General features: G+C 38.9%; 1 protein-coding gene across 7 annotated transcripts in view; it reads right to left on the minus strand.

The window, feature by feature from the left end:
• PIK3R1 (phosphoinositide-3-kinase regulatory subunit 1) overlaps positions 1-23808 on the minus strand; it is a 61301-nt gene that overhangs the window by 15824 nt on the left and 21669 nt on the right. For 5 of the 7 annotated variants that reach the window (XR_012670921.1, XM_075137030.1, XM_075137028.1 and 2 more), the window contains 5 exons: positions 10766-10858; positions 8972-9046; positions 5908-6039; positions 4821-5022; positions 4542-4621 (listed from right to left, as the gene is read on the minus strand). Coding sequence is in view for 5 of the 7 variants with exons in the window: in XM_075137030.1 (XP_074993131.1) it covers positions 4542-4621; positions 4821-5022; positions 5908-6039; positions 8972-9046; positions 10766-10858 (582 nt within the window). In the remaining 2 variants the exon portion in view is untranslated. Of the gene's footprint in view, positions 1-649; positions 870-4541; positions 4622-4820; positions 5023-5907; positions 6040-8971; positions 9047-10765; positions 10859-15402; positions 15551-23808 lie in introns of those variants that run through there. The other 2 variants (XM_075137031.1, XM_075137036.1) reach the window with 2 other exon arrangements.

A 23808-nucleotide genomic window follows, 5' to 3' on the forward strand; every position in this document is an offset into this window, starting at 1 on the left:
AATGTGTGTGTTACACATATTTACATGCAAATAGACACAAACACATATATCAATCTGTAAAAAATTCTAATAACGTCGTACATGTTTCAGTTTTACCAAATACTTTCAATTAGGTATTGAGAAACATAAAGTATAGACTACTGTCAAAACCTAAACGAAGAATACAGCACTCCGAGGTATGGTGATTAACAAAGCATTTTGCTCTCCATTAAATCAGGTAGAAAGCCTGATTTTTATTAGCTTAGAAGGGGAGCCCTCTGCCGGGTGAGGCACAGACGTGCACCATCCCTCCAGCGACACCAGCTCTCCTTGGTATGGACTGCCTTCTGCATGCTCCACACTCGTGCTGCCGACAGTCCAGCCAAGCCCGTGACATGATGCAGAAAAGTCCTGACAAGGGACTTCCTACATATTTGTTTGTGTCCCCAAGACACTACTGATAGGACTTGGGCTGAGCCTGACCGCCGCAGCAGTCCAGGGGAGTTTTGTGTCCAATTCCAAGAGGAATGCTACCACCCTTGCTAATATTTTGTGCAGCTAAAAGCAAATGTCTGCATCTTGGCGATATGGCCAGGACTCTCACCCCATAACCAGCAAGTGAGCAGTTACGCTCATTCTTAGCTATGACCCTGTGAGTAGTAAAACCTACCTCTTCGTGCTTAAAACTGCGATATTTCACAGCTTGAACCATTACTTAGAATGTTATTTACAAGCCTGGGAAACAGGAATAAACTGGGATGGACAGTCTAGACGAAGCAGCTCAGCTTGAGTTGGTGCACAGGCCATTAGAGGCTTCAATTCATCCGTACGGGATGGCAGCTCCTTCCCGCTGCTGCAGTAGGTCTTCCTCTGCTCATCACCAGCCCGTCTGCCCGCCATGCCACCAGCTCCCCACGTTCCCTCGCTCTCGTGCCATGTCCCCCTTCCTCTTCACTTTCCAGTGATAAGACACACCTTCATCTCACAACCCAAAGCCACTCCACACTCCTTACCACCACCCAACCGTGAGAAGACCCCCATCTCCCCGAGTTCTCCCTGAAAATCCCCTCCCAACTCTCCAATGGCCCCACCTTCCTCCATATGACCTGCCTTCCCAGCTACCAGCTCCAAACCGACCACGCTGCCCAAGCACCCGCCGGGCCCCATGGTCAGCTCTGGGACTTGCATCCACGGCAGGCCTCCTCCAGATGGGAAAGCCAGGAGCCTTTACCATCCTTGCAAATGAACTGAAAAAAACATCCAGTCTTCTATACCTACAAATATAGCCTATTTCTTAATATTTACCTCTAAAAGCACAAGTGCCTTCACACCTCTGTATGATTTGTGAGATTCTGTGAGACATAAGCAGCATTGTTAGCTATAATCTGTTACAATTAAGATATTTTCTTCTAATACTACTGTTTTGAATAGCATATTTAGAGACATGCACTTTGTTTCTGATTGTAAAATCAGCATTACTCTTTAAATTGAAGCCTGTGTGGCCGTTCATCAGGTTGGGGTGTTAAAACGGGATGCTAAATCACCTAGCTTGCCCACTAACACCATCTTTTGGCTCTCATACTGATAAACTCGAAGAATGAGACAGGAATCAGAAAATGGATCTGGTTACCAATTATTCAAAGCACCAATCATTTCTCCAATCTTACTTCTCCTGCAACATTACTTTGTCTTCACCCGCTACGCGGATAGGCACAAGAGGTATTTTAACTTTAGTACTTTAACTTTTGTAGAGAGCTAAGCACTATTCTAATTCACAAACTAATTGCATAGTTTGCTGTGAACACTGTGACAGAGAAAAAAAAAATCAGTCCAGATTTGTTCTTTGATTAAAAAAACAAGTAATGGCCTAGGAGTAACTCCTGTTTTTGCATTACAGTGTGCAAAGCGTCACTCCAGCTATAAGATGTCCAATTAAAGATGCCCAATTTAAGATACTAATTTTAAGACATATTAAGATATAAGGTTCAATTGCATAGTCTAATGCTTTGAGGCAAGAAGGATAATTAGTGGGTGATGCGATAAGAAAAAAACCCACAGTTGTGCAAAGATCTCCTCCCTATTCAGATCAGTTATCTCCAACACGACACTTAAAGTATCTATGTACTGGGTAAGATAGCACTAAAACTTCATGCACAGCTCATTTTAGACAGAATGTTTTCACACAGGCTTGAGAATAACAGAAAGAAAAGAGAAAGGAGAAAGCTATCACTCCTGATAAACATGAGAACAAACGAGAACAAACCTGGCAGCATTGGCTTCCCTGTTATGGTTTAGTTGTCATTACATTATTTTCAACAAGTAAGATTCTGCTTAAAACCTCTTAACTTCTGCACTTTCAAAAATCTGTTCCAAATTGTCATTCTCAGAACACTTATATGACAAATAAGTTACCTTTTCTAGGAATCTTCCTTTTATTACAATGTCTCTAAACAATTTTTATGGAAACTCAAGCCACTACAAGCAATAATTTTGAAGATGATAATTCTGAAAAATACATCTTAGAGTCTTCTAAAACAGACTCATGTCCTAATACTGTAAACTTACATAACATTCTATTAAGACTCAACTTTTGGAAATTATTCAAGCGCTTTACAGGCTTAAGAGCAGAGGCTAGCTAACCATAGACTACAAAGCTTGAAAATTTGTATCTGAGTTTTTTTCAGCATCTTAATAGATGTTCTACTAAAAAACATTCCACTGCCCAGGATGGACTTTGAAATGCACAGAGAAGGAGTTCTCTTTTTGTAACAGATCATATGAAAAACCCTGAAGGACCCTCAAAATAAACTATTGCATTACAAAATATTAATTAATGCAGAAGCAGTATTAAGAACAAGCAGATGTTAGATTATGATTACTAATGTAGTGTAAAATCCTATAAATCTCATGGATACAGCCACATTTCTTCAACCACCCTAATGATACTCTCAAGATGACTATATTCCTTGTCCTCATTAGTAGTTCTAACATCAACACATTTCACTTTTATGCTTTCCTCATATGAAGCAAGTCAGGATGATACGCAACCAAGTGATCTCTTAAGTGTAACTTAAGAAACTCTCACTTTGAAACTTAAGAACTCTCACTGTTGACCCCACCTTTGTAACCTCCCAATTAGTGCCTCTCACCATATAAACTTACATACTCTAAAGCATTTGCAAACATGTAATTTAAAAAAAATGCTATTAGCAAACTCTTCAGAATATTAGAGGATTCAATAATCTGTTTTGCTTTTTAAGGCTTATAACAGGTGTCAAAGAAAATAATTCTTTAGCAATTAGCAGTTATTTGCTGATTCTTAGTAAAATAGGTCAAACAGACATTAAAAGTTTGGACTCTTCTGGTTGTTATAAAGCATTAGGAAGAAAAATACACAGTGGTTCTGGAAATGCCTGCTTAACTGTTTTGACAAAATTGAACAAAACCAAATAGGTATAAACTAGCTGAAAATAGATGTACACTAAATGTTAGGGTAAGGTTCCTAACTAATAGAACTGGCATGGTTGGAAAAGCCTTCCAATCAAAGCAGTACGAACAAAAATCTTAGCCATTTTAAATTAATCTTTGTTAGTTGATGAAGGGGATTATAAAATGCGCCTACCTGAAATATAAGAAATAGGGCATTTTTCTGCTGCTGAGTTCTAGCTCTTCAAATCTTAAGCAGCCCTACAAATTTTACTGCCCTGAACTTTACCTTGTACTTTCAATAGAGGTGGGAGAGCTACAGCCTGCCCAATGTTCTGTTCACCATCGCCCTATCCTTTGTTCGGATATTCTTTGTCAATAAAATGTAAAAGGAATTTCTTTAAGCTAACATCTAAAGTCCCTCTGCATTAACAATTTCCTTTTCACATAGTTAGCAACTCTGCCTTGCTCCTACCAAATATGTGATTTAAAAATGTGTATTTTTGCATAAATTAGAGGTGGGTTTTAGTGTTTGTTGACTAAATTAGATGCTAACTCACAGAATCAATACAAGTATAATCTAATCTTCCTGAATGGGGTTTTAATATTTTCCGTGTTGTTTATTGATATTGATAAATAAATCTTTTGAGTCTCTGGATTAATAAAATACATATATGTAAATAAAGGGGGAAATCTTACTTTCTTCCGATGATCTCTATGGGGTATTGTAGTTCTAAGAAAATTTGTTTGCGAGTATAGTGAGAGTTAAATAAAATCTCCAGAATTTACCCCACCACCACCACCACTGTATGATATGCATTCTATTGGTTTACAGATCTTAAAAATTCACAAATTCCTATTCACTCTTTACTGAAAAAAGAAATGAAAGTCCTAAGGCCGTACAAACTATAGGTACTAAAATGGTTTTAATGAAAACGACAATTTCTTATAAAACAAATGTTGCACACCACTATAGAACATATGAAAAACTTCTACTTAGTTCTGTAATTATGCACTTTTGCATTAAGTTTGATTAAAAAAGAAAAACAATGAGCGCTTACTGCCCTGAAGTTGAATTTTAATATTTAAGAAAACAATTAAAATCAAAAAACAATTAAATTAAAAATAGTTTTTACCTGGTACAGGCTGTCTCTCATTCCATTCACTGGTGATTAAAACCTCTAGGATTTTTATGTGGTGTTCAGTATTATCAGAACTGCAAGAGATGGATTAGACAGTAAGAACTAGGAAAAATGCAGAAGTTTACATTAGAATTATTCAAAAAACATGGAAAAAATTTACAACAACGCTCTCCACATTAGAAGTAAGGTCAGAAAATTAATTCATTAAACTTACTTTTGTATGTAACTAACCCATATTTACAGTACAAAATATAATAAAGATGACCCACGTACCTTGCTATCTGGAATTTGAAAAGCAGAGGGCTGAAAATTTCAGCCAGAGATCTTGCATTCAAGAGATTTTTGCTGGAGGCTTGACAAACTCTGAGGAAATGTTTGAGCAAATACTGGAGTGTGAGCCAATACTGGGGAGGTATATTTGGAGATCTGATGAGTTTCTTCAGCAACTGAGCATATTCCTCTGAGGTCTGCACTTCTGCAAGCAAACAGATAAAAGGCTCTTGATATCAGCACAGAAACATTCAACAAGTAAAATGAAACTATATACGACTCCTTTGGAAGCATCAATTTTACAGGAAAGAAATAGTAATTCTGTCCTTCATTAGTGCTGTTAAGACTTCCTTCTTTTTTTGAAAACACTGAAATGCTCAGGGAAGAGTAAAGAACAAGTATTTAAAAGTCAAATGGAAACAGATATGCATTTTGGTAAAAACCACAACGTGTTCAGAGTGTACTGGTAGAAGTCTGTCTTGTGTTTAGCGTTACACATGATTGGGTAATTCTGAGATGCACTAGATAAGTCTCACAGGTGCTGTTCTAACTTTGAAGGTTACTAGTAACAATATCCTGTCCTGAGATATATAACAAAATACTTGGCCCATGTGCTGAAAGCCTATAAGCTGTACTTGTTTGAAATGACCACTGTAGATGATGAATCTTACATGCATGTGTTTCTCACTTCATAATCTGCAACTCCCAATGTACTGCAGAACACCATGACCTCTAGCACATTTACTTTGTCAGCTGATAAAAAGTTAAAAATTAGCTTTCTGCATACAGATAAGTCCTTGATTTTTCCCCCCAGTTTTTCTATAGTCATTCTACCTACTAAACTGAAGAGAACTGTGTCATCCTTTATATTATCCTGTATGTTTACCTAAATAGGTAAGTAAATAATGCATGTCTAGATCTGAATTGAAACAGCTTTCATCAAAAGTGGTGAAGGTATATATGTTTTCTGAGATGCTGCCAGGTTGTGCAGAATCTTCCCTGTTCTGTGAGTGACAGCTGGACCACTGGATATTCAGATTCCTAATAAAGGCTTTTTTGTTTGACATTTGAAATAATGTGATAATCATACCTTGAGCTACAGAAATCATGTCACTGTAAACAGCTGCTGGAATGACAGGATTTGGCAGGTCCACGAGATACCTCTTGAGAGCATCTGATAAAGTGTGCACATCAAATGTCTCTAAATCCAACGAAGTGGCATCTAAAGGGAAAGAGCAGCATACTTTTTAGACATCAGAAACTGGAAAAAATATACAGGTTCATGATATTAGGGCTTTATACCAAGCCAAAACTGCTAACTTACATCTGGTTTACAGGGAACAACTCATAAGAAAGAATGTAAGACACCAAGAAACATCTCTGAGATGAAGAACATACAGTGCTCAAGACCATGCCCAAGCCTTTGGCATGTGATGAACCAAACGGCTTCCACAGCTCTGTGTGGCCTTCTATCATATACAGTGCAGGGCTGAACTCAGAATAATGGTAGTGACTTGCTGCATGTTGTCTATGTTATGGAACACCAGAATATTTTTAACAGGTCTCTGTTTTACCTGTCAATATTTTGTGTAAGAAGTAAGTATTAATCAAGGGTTTGGGCAAATGCAGCTTCTCTACTGGTAACTACTTCTATTATGACTGGAAGTTTGATTAACAACTTGGAGCGCCCAGTCTGTAAATATTTATGTGAGTAAGTCGAAACAAATATACACGTGCAGAACTGGGTGCTTGGTGTTTTATGCAGCTGTTAGGGTTTATCTTGTAAAACCTGATATCCTTCCAGGATAGTTATGACTTGGGCTAAGGTTTGGAAGTGTCACATAAAGGACTACTTGTTAGCATTGGAGCAAGGGATATCAGCAGCAAAAATAAAAATAGGAAAATCAGAAATGCTTACTTAGTTCAAGCAAGATTATGGTTCTCAAACATGAAACTCCGGCACAGCACAGTCCTAAATGTTTACAAAGATTCACATTTGGTACAAGAATTTAGAGGCATTAATGCTGACCAACTTTCTAGGCTAGCCAAGTCCCCTGTGAAATAACTCCTGAATCTATTTGGCCAGTTTAAACCAAATTCAGCTGGGAGGTAGAGGAATCAGATATGTGGTCTGACTACACGTACTGTGAAAAAAGGCAGTCAAGAGGGGGTAGTGGGAAACTTAGCGCTCCTCCACTTCCTTTCTGTTTTCCCCAAAGGAAAGCTTGCAGTATGAGCTTAATTCTTATCAGACACCAAAGAATTTACATGAGAGAAGAGACACTATGAATGGCTCAGATAATAAAAAACTTGCAGTGTGGGTATGAATTCTGTAAGAGCAATTATATGTCAGAGAATCCAATCACAAATTCATAAGAAATAGTTTTCATTAGTTTTGTTAACAGGATGTTTTTTATTTCGAAAGCCAAGTTAAATCCTGCTTCTTTCAGTGTTGACCCATTCTCTGAAATATATCCCAAATTATTATAATGAATACATGAGTAAGAATAAACTTGTGGTATTCTGCAGCTCTTTGGGTGTAATGTCATAAACAGACGTGAACTCTTCCATCTGCCGAGCTGGCCAGACGCAAGTCAGCTTTGATTTTGGAGCTAGATAGCACTGTGTTGAAGCTAACAGGCAGTTATCCAATTCATATGGAGAGCATTTTAACCATAAGCAGAACAGCATACTAAGGCAGTTCACAACTTTGAGACCAAAGCTGAGTTTGTTCTCTGAATTAGCTCTCTCTCTCTCTCTGTTAATTCAAAGAGAGTAAGCAGAGGAGAAGAGATCTGCCTGTATCCATGGATCTGGACACCCACTGCACCAGCTCTGTCCTGGAAGATTCTGATCCTATCTTAAAGAGAACTCAGAAAGATACACTGTTACTAAAGGGTAAAGTCTTGTTTTCTTTTCTCAAACCTAATTACCTTTTAAATAACAATACATGTAAACCACAAGTTCTTGATCTCAGGAGATAGATGAAACTTTCATAAAAGTATACTTCGCTTTAGAGACTTAAAAAGGGACTTGGATACATTCATATTGCTGCCATAGAAAATCTGGATTTATCTGGACTGAAAAATATAATTACAATAGTAAAAGTATGGCTTAGGCTGCTAGCACCACGTGCGTATCTCCTCTTCCTGCTTGCTGCACTCATATACTTCTTCACTCCCATTGCAACCAGCAGAGGACAGGACGCTCTTTTGATTTGAAGGAACAGGCAACTCATAGTATCATCTCTTGTTCATTTTGTTAAATTTGTTATTTGCAATTACTAATAATGAAGAGAGCTAATTCACAGTTTGAGCTTGCTTCCTTTGTCCCTTTGGCAACATGGCATGTAAGCAGTTTCATTTTCTAGCCTTTGTATTTTTGTGCTCTTTTATGCAAGTGGAAGCTCACACCCCACATTGCACCCCAGCTTGCAAAGGCGTGGTCAAGCACTCCTCCTATAGTATCTCCTGATCTCTCATAGTGCAACTGAGTGTTGCCATGCCAGTATATTCTAGCCTGAAGTAGAAATAAAAAGTATCAAAAAGAGAAGGAAATATATTTCAGGAAGCTTGAACGGCTATGTGGTGTTAGTGGTGTAGCTGCATCTTACTGTCCAAAACCTGAGAACCCAGCCTGCTGCAGCAACCTTAATTCAATTTTCTCTTTCCCTTCCAGCATCATCTCTGTAGCAGGCAGGGGATGTGCAGCTATTGCCTCTCCACCTACTGGACCAAAAAAATGCACACAGAGAACTGTATGTAAACAAATGGCCATTTGTTTACAAAATAATAACCTGCAGCATTACAGGAATAGTGTATCTTTATCTTAGTTCTGAACAAAACACCTTGTTTTTCTCTGTACAGCTAGATCGTCAGTCCTTGAACAAGCAAGTGAGTAAGAAATGATTAAAATAATTATTCTTGGAAAAAAACACGCAGTGGACGCATGAAAAAAAGACAACCTGTAAAAGTGAAAAATATCTTTCATATTAAGTGTAAAAGTTAGAAGCCTCTTTTACTTACGTTTGTCTTTTTAATATTGTATTATTCAGAACCAGCACACATATATAAGGTGAGTAGGGGAACAAAGGAAAGAGGAGTAGTCTGACAACAAAATCTGTTTAGTTTTTTAAGGAAGAGAACTGTACTTACCACATTCAAGAATTTGTCTTAATTCTGCTGAGCTGCTTGAGCCTTGTGTTCCATACAAAGTTGAACACTCCAGACCTTCAAGACAAAATGGATGGGATACACTAATATTCCAGTGACTGTTGCCATGACACAACATACTTCTGTTTTCTTCAAATAAGTACTTACAGCTTAAATTAGCAAGATTCTCCCACCACCATCCACCTACCACACTACAGAATATGATTGCTTTTTAAGGCTGTAAGACACCTCTTTGTACATGCAAACTGCTGGATCTGCAGAAAGCGCTGGACAAGCAAGATCAGAGATGCCAGCAGTCCCACGTATTCTGTACAACTCTCCATGGGCTGGCTATAGAAGGCCAGGATTAGGAAACAGATTCACATACTCCAGGGAAGAAAACAGCTTGCAGGAGCAACATGGGAGCCAAGTCTTCCTTTACACTCTACATCCCAGCTGGAAACACCAGGTCTTTCAGGTGGCTAAGAAGTGAGCAATCTGAGTCAGGTCACACCACAGGAATGGGACAGGGACATGACAAAAGTTCTGACACATCCTAATCAGCTTCAAATACTTAACTGAGACTTCTATGTTACAAGCGTGCCTGACCTTTGGCACCCTATACAGTCAACAGAGACCGAGAGCCCCTTCTATGGGACAGGTAACCCTTAGGTCATCTTTGACTACCCACAGAGCCCATAACCTCACAGTGTACGTAAGGTGAGTGTCACATCACTGGTGTGAGAGAAAATGTCTGTATATGTCACATAATATGTCTGATAATCCATCTGAATAAAAGACACCAATACAGTGCTTTCATGTGAAAGATACTGTTTACAACTTCCCTACTTCAGAGAAATTAGGGAAGACATGAGGAAAGAGACCATACCCAGGGATGCAGAGCACCAATGATTTAATAGTATCAGTGGCATTTCCTGAAAGCAGTGATTGCTTTTGCAAACTGTTGCTCAGTACTGGCCCTTCTCATTGATATTAGCAAGCTCCTACTCATTCAGGAAAGGATTATGCTCTTTTAAAGTGTCAGAGCAGTATGTTAGAACCTATGTCTCCAAGGGCAGCAGCCTGAGTCCCCATCAGGATATCACTCTTATTCTTGCTCCCCAGCTGTAAGGCCACAGAATGAGCAGGACCCACTGAGCTGCTCCTTACCTCACCAGGACTATGAAGGTGACATCAGAGGAAGAGCCAGGAGGAGAGAAATAGGACAAAAGAGGCAGGACACAACAGAAGAAAGGGGAAAGCCTCAAAAGGATGGAGAGACATCAACATGGGAAAGCAGGAGAGCAAAAACCACAGAAATAACACTGGCTGTCTCAGCATGCAGCAGCAATAAAGAACTGGCTCCTGAAGCATAAAAACACTTCTTGTAACTTTTTCATATTTAATTCTTTTTTTCTCCGCTTTGGGGCAAAACATTATTTGTTTGGCTGTGTATCCAATTCAATGTTATGATGGCATTTCCATAACCAACTTAAGGTGCTTATCAGTTAGAAAAAACAAAGCAATACCAAACCCTTCTCCCTTACCTTTCAATAATACTTATATTAGTTGAGTTATTAAATGTCATTTGAGGTAAGTTTTGTTTTTGCTCCTACAGTCCAAGTAGCCTCGACTGAGCAGAAACCAATGCAACAAACCTTAAATTAGATTATTTCAGATCTGTTGAGTAATGTGATGCATTAGCAGCTCTAGAAAGAGGAGATGCCAGCTCTGGATCTGATTCTGCAGTCTTGGCTCATGTAACAAAAAACCTTGGCAGATCATTCTTCAGCCTACCTTTCTTTTCAATTGTCTCCACCATCTTGATAAGAATCGGTGGAGCAACATCAGGAGGTGCAAACTGTTCCGTAAGATCTGGAAGTGAAAAAGCTGTAAAAGAAAAAGAAGAAAATAAGCCAAGCTACAGTTGAATGCAATCTCTGTTTATGGAAGTCATGACACATAATGCAACCAGTTAATTTTTAAGTACAGAACAAACATCCCACTTGTCAGGCCTAAACGAGAACACTTCACAAGTAATCAAAAGATGAATAAAAATGATGACAATTGCATTTTTATAGAATTTTCTTTTAGGGACCTCGGTCAGTCCTAGAATCACTCTCCCTATTGCCTAGGAAAAGAAAACACAATAAAAGTTCGCAGTCTATGGATGGGCAGAAATACAATGCAAGGAAGAAAAGAAAAAATCTTTTGGTCTGAAACATTCACATCCGGTGTGCACCAGATGAGGGAGCCAAACACACCACCATCTGGGAGTTACTGATCCCCTGGTAAAACAGACTTACAAAGGCGTGAAATAGCAGTAGAAATAAGTATTTCATACTCATACAAAAGTTCAATAACTTCTGTTTGCTTTCAATTTTCAAGCATAATACTTTTAACAGTATAGTTTTCTTGAAGCGAGATTTTCTTTTCTACAATGACTGGTTAAGAATAAATAGCCGTATAACCCGAAAGGGACATTTTGCAGATTCAGACAAACCTGCATACAGATTTTATATAAAGTCAGTTTTCACGCAATCCAGTTTCTTCTCGGAGAGAACATACTGTATAAAGGAATGTTCTGGCTCTGTGATGTGACGATCTATCTCTAAATGCACTATTTTTGCCAAAAGAGTAATTCAAAAGTTTTAAAGCGGTCCTGTTTAACTCTTGGAAAGCAAGAATGTTTACATAAAGATATTATTAAACTACTGCCAGAAACATCTGGATTATGATTGATAAACAAAGCTTAATCACTGAAGTAAAAGTTGCCAGTTGCCTAAGCGATGGTGATCTCTGCCCGATTAAACTCACCACAGACAGAGAGCAATTCTTAAACACACATGCACATACGTGCCTGCATGCATATGTATACATACATGCATGCACATGCACACACCGTATTTCTAGAAGACTGCAACTGAACAAAATTATAAGGATAACTAAGTAGAAGGAGAAAAAGAAGAAAACCACCACAGCAAAATATGAATAGAGAGTTTTTAATGAAAAACTTTGAGATAGCCAAAAAATTAAATATACCACAACTGAGAAAGTGAAAGCAGACAATTTTGCCTGAGAATTCACCCTACTTTGGAAGCAACAATTATTTAACTTTCTAAAAATGCAAGCAATTTAAAAGTTGTAAGACAGCAAGGAAGGTACAGAAGTAGTTTGGAAGTGCAGAAAACTGAGGAGAGACATGAAAGACAATAAATAATAATTATTTACGAATTAGTAATGGAAGTGGACCATACTGGAACATGGCAAAAAGAAGCAGAACGATGGTATGATAATGATGGAATACTTTCCAGTCCATTCATAACTGAGAAGGAGATTAGAAAAACATCTGTTAGTCATAACAGTTTAACTTAGGAGGCCCAGAAAATGAGCATTCAGCAGTCCCAAAAGAGTTGCCTAAGCAGATCTCTGGCCTGCTGATGTTATTTTTTAATGACTTGTGGAAAATCAGAGCAATTCCTGGGGATCAAAAGAGTTCTAAATGCCTCATCCACACTCTGAAAGGACAAGTAAGATGACTACATGCTAGTTACACTATCAGTCCTAGGCAAAATAAAGGAGAACCTGATAAAGCAACAAAAGACAGCACTGTAACTAAGGATTGTCTGCATAGCTTTTTAGAAGCTAGGTTCTGTTAAAAACCACACTACTTCCTTCCTTGGTGGCACCATAGTTAGCTGAAAAATGCAAATGAGTAGACATAATAAACTCTAACGTTTTGTCAGATAGTTGACTTAGTATAACACTGTGATTAAAAGCTAAATTCAAAAAAGCACGTTATATAGGTGTAGCTGACCAGCAGATCTCCAAGTATAGTTATTAATGCAGAACAAGCTACTCAGGGAAGGAATGGACTTTTCATCTCTTTACATCTTCAAACCACTTTCAGGTTCCATTGGAACACCTCTTTTAGCTTAACATTGTATCTGCTTTATCAAACACAAGTTGGGCTCAAACGGAAGATGCTGTACTCCAAGCAGCCTCTGCTGAGGCATGCTGAAATACAGACTATTTGATTTGTAATATTCAGATCAAATAGTTCCTTTTGACCCCAAAGTATAATTCTATCTCATGATGAGGGCAAACCTATTGAAAGAATAAATGAAAGATCAGATCAGCGTCATATCAAAGAGTATGCTATGAAAATACTCAAATTATGAGATACTAATAGACTCACAGAATGCTAAGGGCATAAAATGCATCCTTTACATGGTAGCAGAGGGAGAACAGGTTTTAAGAACAGAGTTTACATATTTTTACTTATGAGAGTAACTTTCTGTTCCCTTAGGTAGCTAGTTACATTAAATACCTTTCTCCCTCTTGCGTAACAGCAATGAAATTGCATTATCTCTGAACAAAGATGCTCATCTCGTAATTCCAGCTGGAGGCAGCATGCAGCAACAGTCTCAACTGAAACTGGGGGAAGAAAGGAGAGACAAAGAAGAAGAAATAGAGGCAGAGGACGGAAGTCAAACCTGACAGACATTTGAAATGTTTCAGGTGACAGCTCAGCAGTTCAGGCATGGTCCATCCAGGCTACTGAGCAGCAGAGAGAATGATGCTTTCTTGCATTAACCAAACTGTGTCTTGAAATGATGGCAAGAGATACACTCCAAATACCTATAAACAAGGTGTATTTAGAAGAAAAATTCCATTTCCCACTAGATTTAGATTTTCTACATGAGGGATGGAGTCCAAGCAAAGCAAAAAGGAGAACCCAATGTCAGGGGAAGACTTCAGTTCATGGGAAGAAGCCCCTGTAGGGTGAAGAAAGACACAACAGAAAACATTTTTTCTCCATGGGCCATAAAGAATGGGATGGATGTAGACCTTACCCAGATTACCTAAGAGAGTGCCTCTTCCTGCAACCTACCGGATGCTCCATGCTTTTCATCTACACTTTAAGCAGGATCTTAAGCTTATAAACTAGGTTTGTATCATAATCTGTTACTGAATCTCTTTGTTGTACAGTATTCTCAATAATATTCTTAGTGAAAGTGAAAGGCTTTTGGAAGCTAAGCATTTACCCTTCTATTTATGCAAAATCTATAATATGTCTACAGAACACAAGTATGTAAAGCAAATGTCACACTGGTTAAAAGGAAAGATTTCCAACACTCCTCTGCTACCCTAAAATATGCAATTGGAAAAATACTAAAATTTTAGGAGTTCAGAGAATTTCTGATGTCTCTTCCTCCCTATACCCCATTCCTTTTCTCCAAAACTGGAAATTTCTATCTACTAGAGACGTTACTGAACTTTTAAATATGAAAAGAGCCTTTAAAATAATGACAATCTATTCCATAAATACATAAACTCTACAATACCTGTGTATTTGACTGAAAACACAGGATATTCACCTCTCTTTTATTATTATGCACACACTGGTGAGTATAAGCTCTACAGCAAAAAATCACAAACACACACACAACGGCAGGTACAAAACCTGCAGCTACCTTCAATGCAGCAATGACAGAAGAATACATCTAAGTCACACAGTTATAGTGCTCAGCAATATTGAAAAAAACATTAATTTCATCAGCATGTAGAAGATGGCATTAACAAATTAAAAACACTTAGTCTTCCACCTGTTCTAGGATTTCCTACTCCTTGTGCCATCTCCAATATAATTAACTCATAGCATCATATGGAATTGTACTTTAACCTCCCCAGCTTTTGCACAAAATAGAAAATTATGTTCATTTAAAGGCGAAAGGCTTCATGAAACAGACATCTGTCAGAAAAAAAAAAAGGACTTAACAGTACTTAAAGAACTGAAGCCAGTTTATAACCTTTACACTGAAGACAGCCACATTTGGGAACAGTGCCCTTCAATTTCAAAATGCTGAGAGGAAATGGCAGAGGCTAAACTGAAGAAAACTACACCTAATTTTGGAAAAAAACAATTTGACTCCCAGAGCCAGAATACAAGATATCCTTGAAGAAGTCCTGATTCTAGATCAGGTGTTCCAGAAGAAAACTTAGCATGCATATTAAGAGGGAAAAGAAATCTTTTCAGCTAGGTCAGTTTTAGTAAAAGAGAAGAGAACAAAAGCCCACATGCAACTTGCATTTGGTACCTGATTTCAAAAGTATCTTTTGCTTTGAGGCATGCTGTAGCACAGCACAGAGGTTTGGAGAACCAAATCCACTCTTAAGAATCTGAGCAACTTTGTAGATCCCTTTGCTACAATCCAGTATCAGTTTTTCACTTAAAGCAATCATTTTTTCCCTCAAATTCCTGTAATTTTTTTTAAATTCCACTGTCTCCAAAATATTAAAGTTCTGAGAAGCTGTCATACAGTCTTTGTGTCTTCTTTCTAGTCACAAGTCTGGTAGTGGGTCTCCAGATAGTAAGGAAGCTTCTGATGACACATGATAAAAGCTGGATTTTCCACTAGCTCTATTTTTACCTTGCCACAGTGAGAACCAATGAGATGAACCACAAGCCAGGGTTCGCTCCAATCTGCGAACTCTTCCCTCTCCCTGATACAGACAGGCCTGAACAGCTCCAAGGCAACGGCAACGTGTGGGAGATGAGAGCATACCTTACGTTCGAGGGTTGCCAACACAGCTACAAAGTGCAAGATGAAACCAGCACACAGCTGCACCTTTTGGAAGGGTTCTCAGTAAAAAGAGATATTTTAGAGTTAGTACCTGGCAACGACAAATGGAAATTTAAAGCTGGAATTTGACTTCAGATGCTTCTGAGCCAAATCTTTCATTACTGCTAGAAGAAGGAGGAAGATTAATATAAAAAAAAAAAGAATATAACTTAAAATGTAACAATACACACCATGAAAAGGAGTTTAATTTCTGAATATTTTACAGGAACTATGTACTAACATTACTTGAATTTAGCTTTGAGACAAGATTACTCCATGCACGTTACTCTTTTTTCAGAAATGGCATTTAAGTTTGTGCATACATATTGCATTCGATGACAACACAGCTCTACATAAAAGTCTAATATTTGAGAGCTCAGGTCTTAAGATGATAATAACTGGCTTATGTGCATACAGACATACTCTTTATGCATGGAACTGTATACACTAACATAGTGAATTGTGCATTCAGAGATTTTCACATACCCTTGTTTGAAAGTCATACAATATGTCCAAATGTGAATGGTTTGACCAGCACTGAAATTAACTATAATAAACATAAGCATATTAATTAACGCAGAAGAAGAAATGCAAAAGTAAGGGTCATTGTCAAGCAAGTTGTGACAATGCCTCCAACAAGATTAGTCAGCAAACTATAAAGAAACAATGGCTGATCAAGCACTTTTGCCAGTGGCACCACCGGTGGCATAATGCATGACAAGTTGCGGACAATGGAGGTTTTTCCACAAAATTCAACACCAATGCTTGCTATTGAAAATTCTGGGAAATGTGGGAGCTTGCTTTCTTGATTGAAATGGTGATCTTTCAGCAGTTTTGTATTCTACCAGGTATGGGAAGTGGAATTAAAAAAATGTTCCACTATTATCACCTATCCTCCCTGAAACAGAATCTGGATTTCAATAAGGATCCATAATGGCTGAATTTAATCACTTGTCAGTATACGATGTCGAATTCAAGTGAAGATGCATTGGAAACGAGGGCAGTTTGACATTCCTTCACAGCCTTTAAAGCGGTGGTATGAATTGAGGCAGTCCCGTGTACCCCTGTGTGCTGACTGCTAGCAACCCCCAGACCAGACACAGCAATGCTTCAGGAGACTGCACCGAGAACACACCAAAAGCCATGCCTACAGATCCTGTAACACTGGAAAGCACCAGGAGGTGCCTCCGCAGAGGTGATGGCATGGCCCGATGCTTCTCACAGCCCTGCAGTGGCAGCTGGTCCAGCTGCAGAGCCTCTGCCATCGCCACTCCCTCAGCACCTGCTTTCATCACCTGGGGAAGAAAGGCCACACGAGCCTCACAACTGGTCAGAGAGTGAAATGACTCTTACTGACACAAAACTCCTAACTTTTAGTGAGAGGGCCATTATATGTTTCTTTATAGTCTTAAGAAGCAGCAAGTTCCTGCAGAAACTTTCAGTAGAACAATATGAAAGATTAAAAAAACTCCAAACCCTAAGCCTGATGGAGAAAGCTTCCATAGAGATCTGAACTGGGTTCAATGCCAGACCAAGACTGAAGAAGATGAGTCTGGTACTACAAATAAATACTAGAGAGAAATTCACTCTGAGATTTGAGGATCGTAACCTTGCCTTGGCATTTGTAATTTCAGAGAGCCTAATGGCATTTACCAAAAGAACAGGCAAATAGAGTATTCAGAACTGCCCAAATGCTATTAGCAAAAGGTTTTCACTGGGCAAGGATGAAAGACAAGAAGGTGAGAGCGAAGACAAATAAGTTGATGTCACTGTGTGTTTCAGATAAATCAAGGACTGCAATAGATAGTAAATTCAGCTGCAACTGTTAGAAGAGAAAAATACGTCTCCTTAGACCCTACTGACCTGAGATGATTTAGTTTGGCTACAGTTAAATTCTCCTAGAGGCTGAAAGCAATACTGAAAACGGCAGGAGGAAGAGCTGTTCAGGGCTCAACCACCTTCTCTAGCACTGGTTTCATTAGAAAGATTTTAAGAGACAACACTATTCATGGAAAAATATGAAAGAGATTTAAGCATCAGTGAATTTGACACATCATTACAAGTGGCTTAATAAGTCTGTCTACTATTACTTGTCTTTTATTTTTATTGGATGTTGTCAGTCAGGCAGACTGTGGACTCCGAATACCACAGAAGCCTTGGCAGCCGAAGGAGACTAGATCTAGGAGAAATGAAGAGAGGTGAAGACTATCCCAGCACTACAAAAAGGAATGGTTTGGCCCACCAATGCTATCAGCCTTCGGGCTCACAAAAAGCCCATTTTTATGGAGGCAGAAAAATGTCTGCGAGACAAGATTTATTGCGACATGAATGACCCCAGAGCCATGAAAAGGAATAGGGAAATGATGCCTGCTGGTGACCTGTGACTGGAGTACAACCAGGAAGCTGGATGGAAATACTTCCAATTCTAAAATCCTTCAATACTAGGCGGCCAGCACAGTGTACTTCTTCCATTGGTCAGTAGATGTTGGGTATGACCTAGAGGACGAAGTGACAACTTCTTTCGAATGCTCTCTGTTAATGGTATGCTGAAGATTTTAGCCACAGAAGGAAATAACAGATCTGTACTGAAAAAATGTCACATTAGCTGTCACTCCTCCTTCGTCTTCAACGGAGAAACCCCTAAATAAAGCAGAATAGCCCTCTTAGGGCAACTCAATGACAACTTTTAACCCTCATGGATAAACAGTACTCTGTTAATACGGTTCTGGGCTTGAAATAACTTTTTAAAGCATCCATATTTCTGCTGTGATCCTACATCAGTAGTACAAAGTGACAAGAAGTTTTCCAAGGGGCTTATTCCAAAGGATGACGACTGCAGGACTTCTCACCAGCATGACCTTCTGAACTCCAGTCAGTCCCAGTGCACCGCCCCAAACGCAAAGCCAGCGTCTCCAGAATCCTCTGTGTGAGGTAGGTACTGACAGCATCGCCTATAAGCTTGAAAAAGGGCATTTCAAACTGACTTTTGTAGAAAAATGTACACAATTTGTTGTAATACAGCTGGCACTTAACAGAATATGGCCAGGCAGTCATTTTTCCAGGAGGACAGATATATGTATATTATGATGGCCATACGTATTATGGGCCATTTATAGTCCAACCCACTGAATCTAGGAGGGTCGGAATAAAAACTGAACGTTACTTCATTTTATCCTGGCTACACATAATATGTGGAAAAAGACATAGTCACCTGTATAAATCAATACTGTAACTGAGACAAGTCAAATACTTTGCCTAGATACTGTCCAGGGTTACCAGCACATATACGCAAGCAATGATCTGATTGATAAAAAATCATAGGTGTGGTGATTATGCAGGAAGTTTGGGGGTTCGAGAGAACTAATTCCTCTCTTCATCCCCATTTAGAAAGTTGCACCAGCTGCACTCTCAGAGCTAAGGAGGATAAGGGGCAACTATGGGAACAGAGAGGAAACAAGCCCAGGCAAATACAGATTAGTGCAAGAAAATAATCTATAAACAATAGATGGCAGAACTAGACAGAACAAAGCTTTGATTTGATATAGGAAGTCATAATGTATAATGTACCAATTGTCTTGAAAGAAATATGGGGTCTCTTTCCCCTTCTCTGACACAAAAATGAATGCTTGTCACAGAGCTGCTGCATTAATCAACAAAGAATTCCCCTAAGACAAAACAAAATGAAAGTGCAGAGAGAAATTAAAAAAAGACGACGGTCTCTGGCTTGAGGAAAGTTTAGCTGCACAAATAAGCAGAAAAATAAAACCACCAAGCAATATAGTGTAGAGTACTATATTCCTTTACAATAGTTTAGTACTTTTAAGAGTGGCTGCTAATCATGTTTCACACCTATTAATTTAATGTTTCATAAAGCCCTATTTCTATCATCTGTTGAAAGGGAAGGGATACTGTCTACTGGGAAGGAATTCTGTACATAATATTCTATCAGATTAAACCTCAGTAACTTCATGAATTATGAGCTGTCAGGGACTTTTCTCATCTGCTACAGAATATACTTCTTAGAAATAGGAGCTATAAATAAGACAACAGATGTTCTTTGTTGGCTTCAACTGAAGCACAGATAATTTTTAAAAAGCAGCCTGTAGTTAAGACTGTTGTAAAGACAGTATTCTGCTTCCCTCTATGGGTGAGCTTTTGCAATAGTCCTTTTCAAACTAGAAATGAATTTAGGATTTGAAATGGCTGCAACTATTTACAATTAGTATTAACATAATTAGAGAAATGAGCAGCCCTATTCTGAGGAAAAATTGCAAGGCTTATAAAAAAAAATATTAACTCAGTGCAATATTCTGGCATGCAGCACACTGCATTGTAATGCCTTACATAACACATAAACTGTTTTGTAAAAGAAACCCCCCAAAAAACCCAAGGAAGAGATGGGAAAACCACCTGCTTATTCAACTGTTCTTTCAAAGAGCTCTGAGATAAGCAGAAACAGTAAAATAAGAAATAAGCAAGAATGTAGTAAAAGATGCCTTTCTGCTTCTAAATAGAGGAAGGCACTCAGTAAGCTGAGGAGCACAGAGGGGGCCCAGGACAGACACCACTGGAGCTGAACCCCAAGCAGGCTGGCACCGGGGCTTCGTTACTGCCAGTCTCCGGGAGAGATGCGTCTCACCTCCTTCCCATGGCCTGGAGCATGGCTAGAGGCTTCCCATGCTTTTCTCAGGGGTGGCAGACTGATGTGTAGTTCTCTCTTACCCCTCATTCTCAGGGATCACCCCAAGCCCTGTGTGACATGCAGAAGCACAGCAGGTAGCAGTGTTCTCATAGTCCGTAAGAGCATCACTTTAAATGGAAGAGCAGGTTAGTGTCTGTAAACAGAATGAGCCAGCACGGTCCTCAGAGCATGATTCTGAGGTCAGAGAAAGAAAATATTTTAATAAGCCAACACCTATTTTTCATGTCTGGTTGATGTCTGCAGGTTCTCTGCCAGCTCTTTTCAGTCATAGAGATATTAGCAGATGAGAGGTAAAATGCGGTGTGGGTACCAAGTTACTGCATCCCCACAAACAAGGAGATGACAGAGGTGACAGTAACGGAGGGACGGGACAGGGTCAACCAAGAAGCTGGACCCAGTAAAGTGCAAAACATTGCCTTTTTGTCAAGTGATGCTTGTTATATTCCCTCCTCCTTCAGGATTACTGCTCCAGGGCTAGAAAAGAGCTGAGCTCTGCAAGAATTTGAGTAATTCTGCCCAGTTCTCCTCAGAGATATTAACTGGCAATGAAAAACTTACCATTCCAGCTTCTGGCAGTGGTTTGACATGAAACCATACATGATATCAAGAAGGAAAATACATGACACTGAATATTCAAATATAGTGTGGATAGCGCAGGTGTGAGGACAAACAGCACGTTCCACTGGCAGCTGCATCTTGTGACCTACTTATCAGGTTCCCAGCGCAACCTTCAGGGTTATTGTTGTCATTAAACATCCAAATTGCAGTAGTAGTACCTAGAAGCCCTTATCAGAATTGGAACAAACTTGCGATAGTTCTCTACAAACAAAACCTCCCTTACTGGTCTTACAATTAACTAAGCGATCTCTTAGAATTGATGCCAGCTGCCTCCCCGCAAACTCTACCTCATCCTTCCCAAGGATATTAAAGTCATGATATTCTATTAACTTCTGCACTCTGGACTGCTTTTTTAAAAAAGGAACAGTGAAACTCTAGTAAAAGCATAATTTATTTTAAAGAGACTATACATTTACACAGCATTTTACTACAGTCACTCTACAAGGAATCAGCAGCAAAGCTCCCTCTGTTTGATGCCGGCTATATACACAGACACATAAACAAAACTACATTAAAAGGGCATCAAGACCGCAAGGTCAAGCACTCAGAACTTAAGACAACAAAGAACTAAGGCTGCATGTGCAATTTCAGTTCTTCCTTTTGTCTCTTTCCACATAATGACATAGCATTTTTCCCATGAAATTACTTTGCCCATTTCAGCACACAAAGCCAGCTGAAGGGTTGAGGTATTTATTACCTGGAGCATTATCCAGATTGTACAAGGACACATGGTCATCCAGTGATATTCTCCTGTTTACTTTCCTCTTCAAACCTGAATTTTCTATTATCTCATCTCAACTCGGCTTCCCATGCAACAGTACTTTGCTCCACAACTTGTTCTTGATTTCTTCCTAACAACCGGGGAAGGAAATACATACTCAGTTGTTCCTGGAAACCTTTGCCACATAAGAGAGATACAGCTCCCTATCTTTTAAGGGAAAGGATGCTGAAGTCCGTCTCAAGAGGCACTTGAAAATTTTGGTTCTGACCAGCCAGTGGAGAGTCATGGTGAGATGATTTCAATAACGTCCATCAGGTAAAACTTCATAGACAGAGCCAGTTCCCGTGCAGGAACCATTTTTACCTAAACAGCAGTGACATGTATTTTCTTCTGAATAGTTCGGCACTAACCTACCAAGATTACTAACATTAATTCCCTTTCCACGTAATTGTGGTGATGGTTAGTAATGGTGCTCCAGCAGCATCTGCTCTTTGTAATCGAGATAGGACTGCTGGATGGACATTCACTGTGAGACACCGGGGATGCTGGAACTCTCTCCAGAAGGACCCGTCCCACCTGTAAAGGATCCTGTTCCTTACTGCTGTTTCTTTTTTTTGGTACCACAAAGTTGCTTCTTATGCAAGTCCATCACTGGTTTGTGATAACAACTCTGCTCGAGAAGTGTATTTTGAAACATTTCCTTTTTATTCAATAATCGTAATACATAAAAATTCAAGACAGTATGTTGTTTTGCTCTGAAAGACTACTTTGTTTTGCTACCTTTTTGCTGTGGAGAAACTAATAGGGGGAAAATGCCAACAGATCCCCCTCAAACTACCCACAGGCAAGTAATGTAGAGAAAAAGAATAAGCTCTTCACTACTGCAAGAAAAAGATAGTGTGCATTACTCTGCTTGAGAAGTCAAGTTGTTTAGATCTGGGAGATTTACATAAAAGTACTGGCAGAAGCTGCTGACAGATAGAAGCCAAAACAGCTCCTTCATCTTTTGGGAATGACGGGAAACATTTATAAGTACACAGAAAGTTAAAAATAATGAGTGTATAGCAGTCACCTAGAAAAAAAAATGCAAGCAATGGCAACAGCAATCCAGCATCAGAAGGACTTTTTTTATTCTGGAAACTAACGTATTTCAAATCAAGCTTTTTTCCTCCTTTTAAAAAAAAAAAAAAAAAACAAAAAAGAAAAGTAAGAAAGAGCTTAGGGCTCTAGCTGTAGCAATACAAATACAGCAATGCTGAAAGGCAATCTTATAAGAAAGTAAAACTGGGTTAATCCTTACAGAAATTAAACCATGGACTGATCTGACATAGATACAGAAACAACCACATTATTAGGAAATTCCTGAACTGGATCTACAGAGACTTAATCCCACCATCGTCTTTAATTTCAGATGAAGAAGAAAACTCTCAGTCTGATGTAATAAGATTTTTTGACCCGTATCATACACCTGTCGAGATTTCTCTGCATAGCAGTGTCAGCATTGATTCCTCATTCCAATATATTTAACACTATCAAGATGCTATACAAAAAGGATGTCACGGAATATGAAGTACATGTACTTAATGCATGAACTTAAAGACCTTTCTTCCATAAACCACTGTTTGTTCACACTCCACTGCTGAAGTAACTTTAATTTAGACCTTAATAGTTAAAGTGGTGAACGAATTTCATGGACCTTTACAAAGCAGTCAGGGTCTCAACTGGCTGGCTAACTGCAACTGGACAAAGACCTTCATTTGTGTACTGTCTAGCACACCAGGTTGCAGAAATTCATATAGTGCAAAATCTGTTTATAGGAAGTGTAAAAAAAGAATTGCAAGTAAAACAAAGATGGTGCTAGCATGAAAAACTGGCGATGTTTTTATATCACTGTCCGCAAACCAAGGATTAACTGAAGTCAGAGTAAGGAGGTATGGTACAGGATTTCAGTCTGCATTGGGAGTATTCATTTGCAAAGAGACCAAAAGCAAGAGGCAAAGCCTCTCTTTAAGAAAACCCAAGCATAAGTCTAAGCACTTCAACTTGAAGAAATCCTTTTGCAACCTCCATGCAACCCTACACTGAGGGTTTCTTGGGGTCTAAAACAAAGAAAAATGTGTCCCTCTTGAAAAGAAGCAGCATGTTGTGAAGGAGTAAGACTGAGCAGAAGAGG

Source organism: Calonectris borealis, chromosome Z (assembly GCF_964195595.1).
Source record: "Calonectris borealis chromosome Z, bCalBor7.hap1.2, whole genome shotgun sequence".
Classification (NCBI taxonomy): Eukaryota; Metazoa; Chordata; class Aves; order Procellariiformes; family Procellariidae; genus Calonectris; species Calonectris borealis.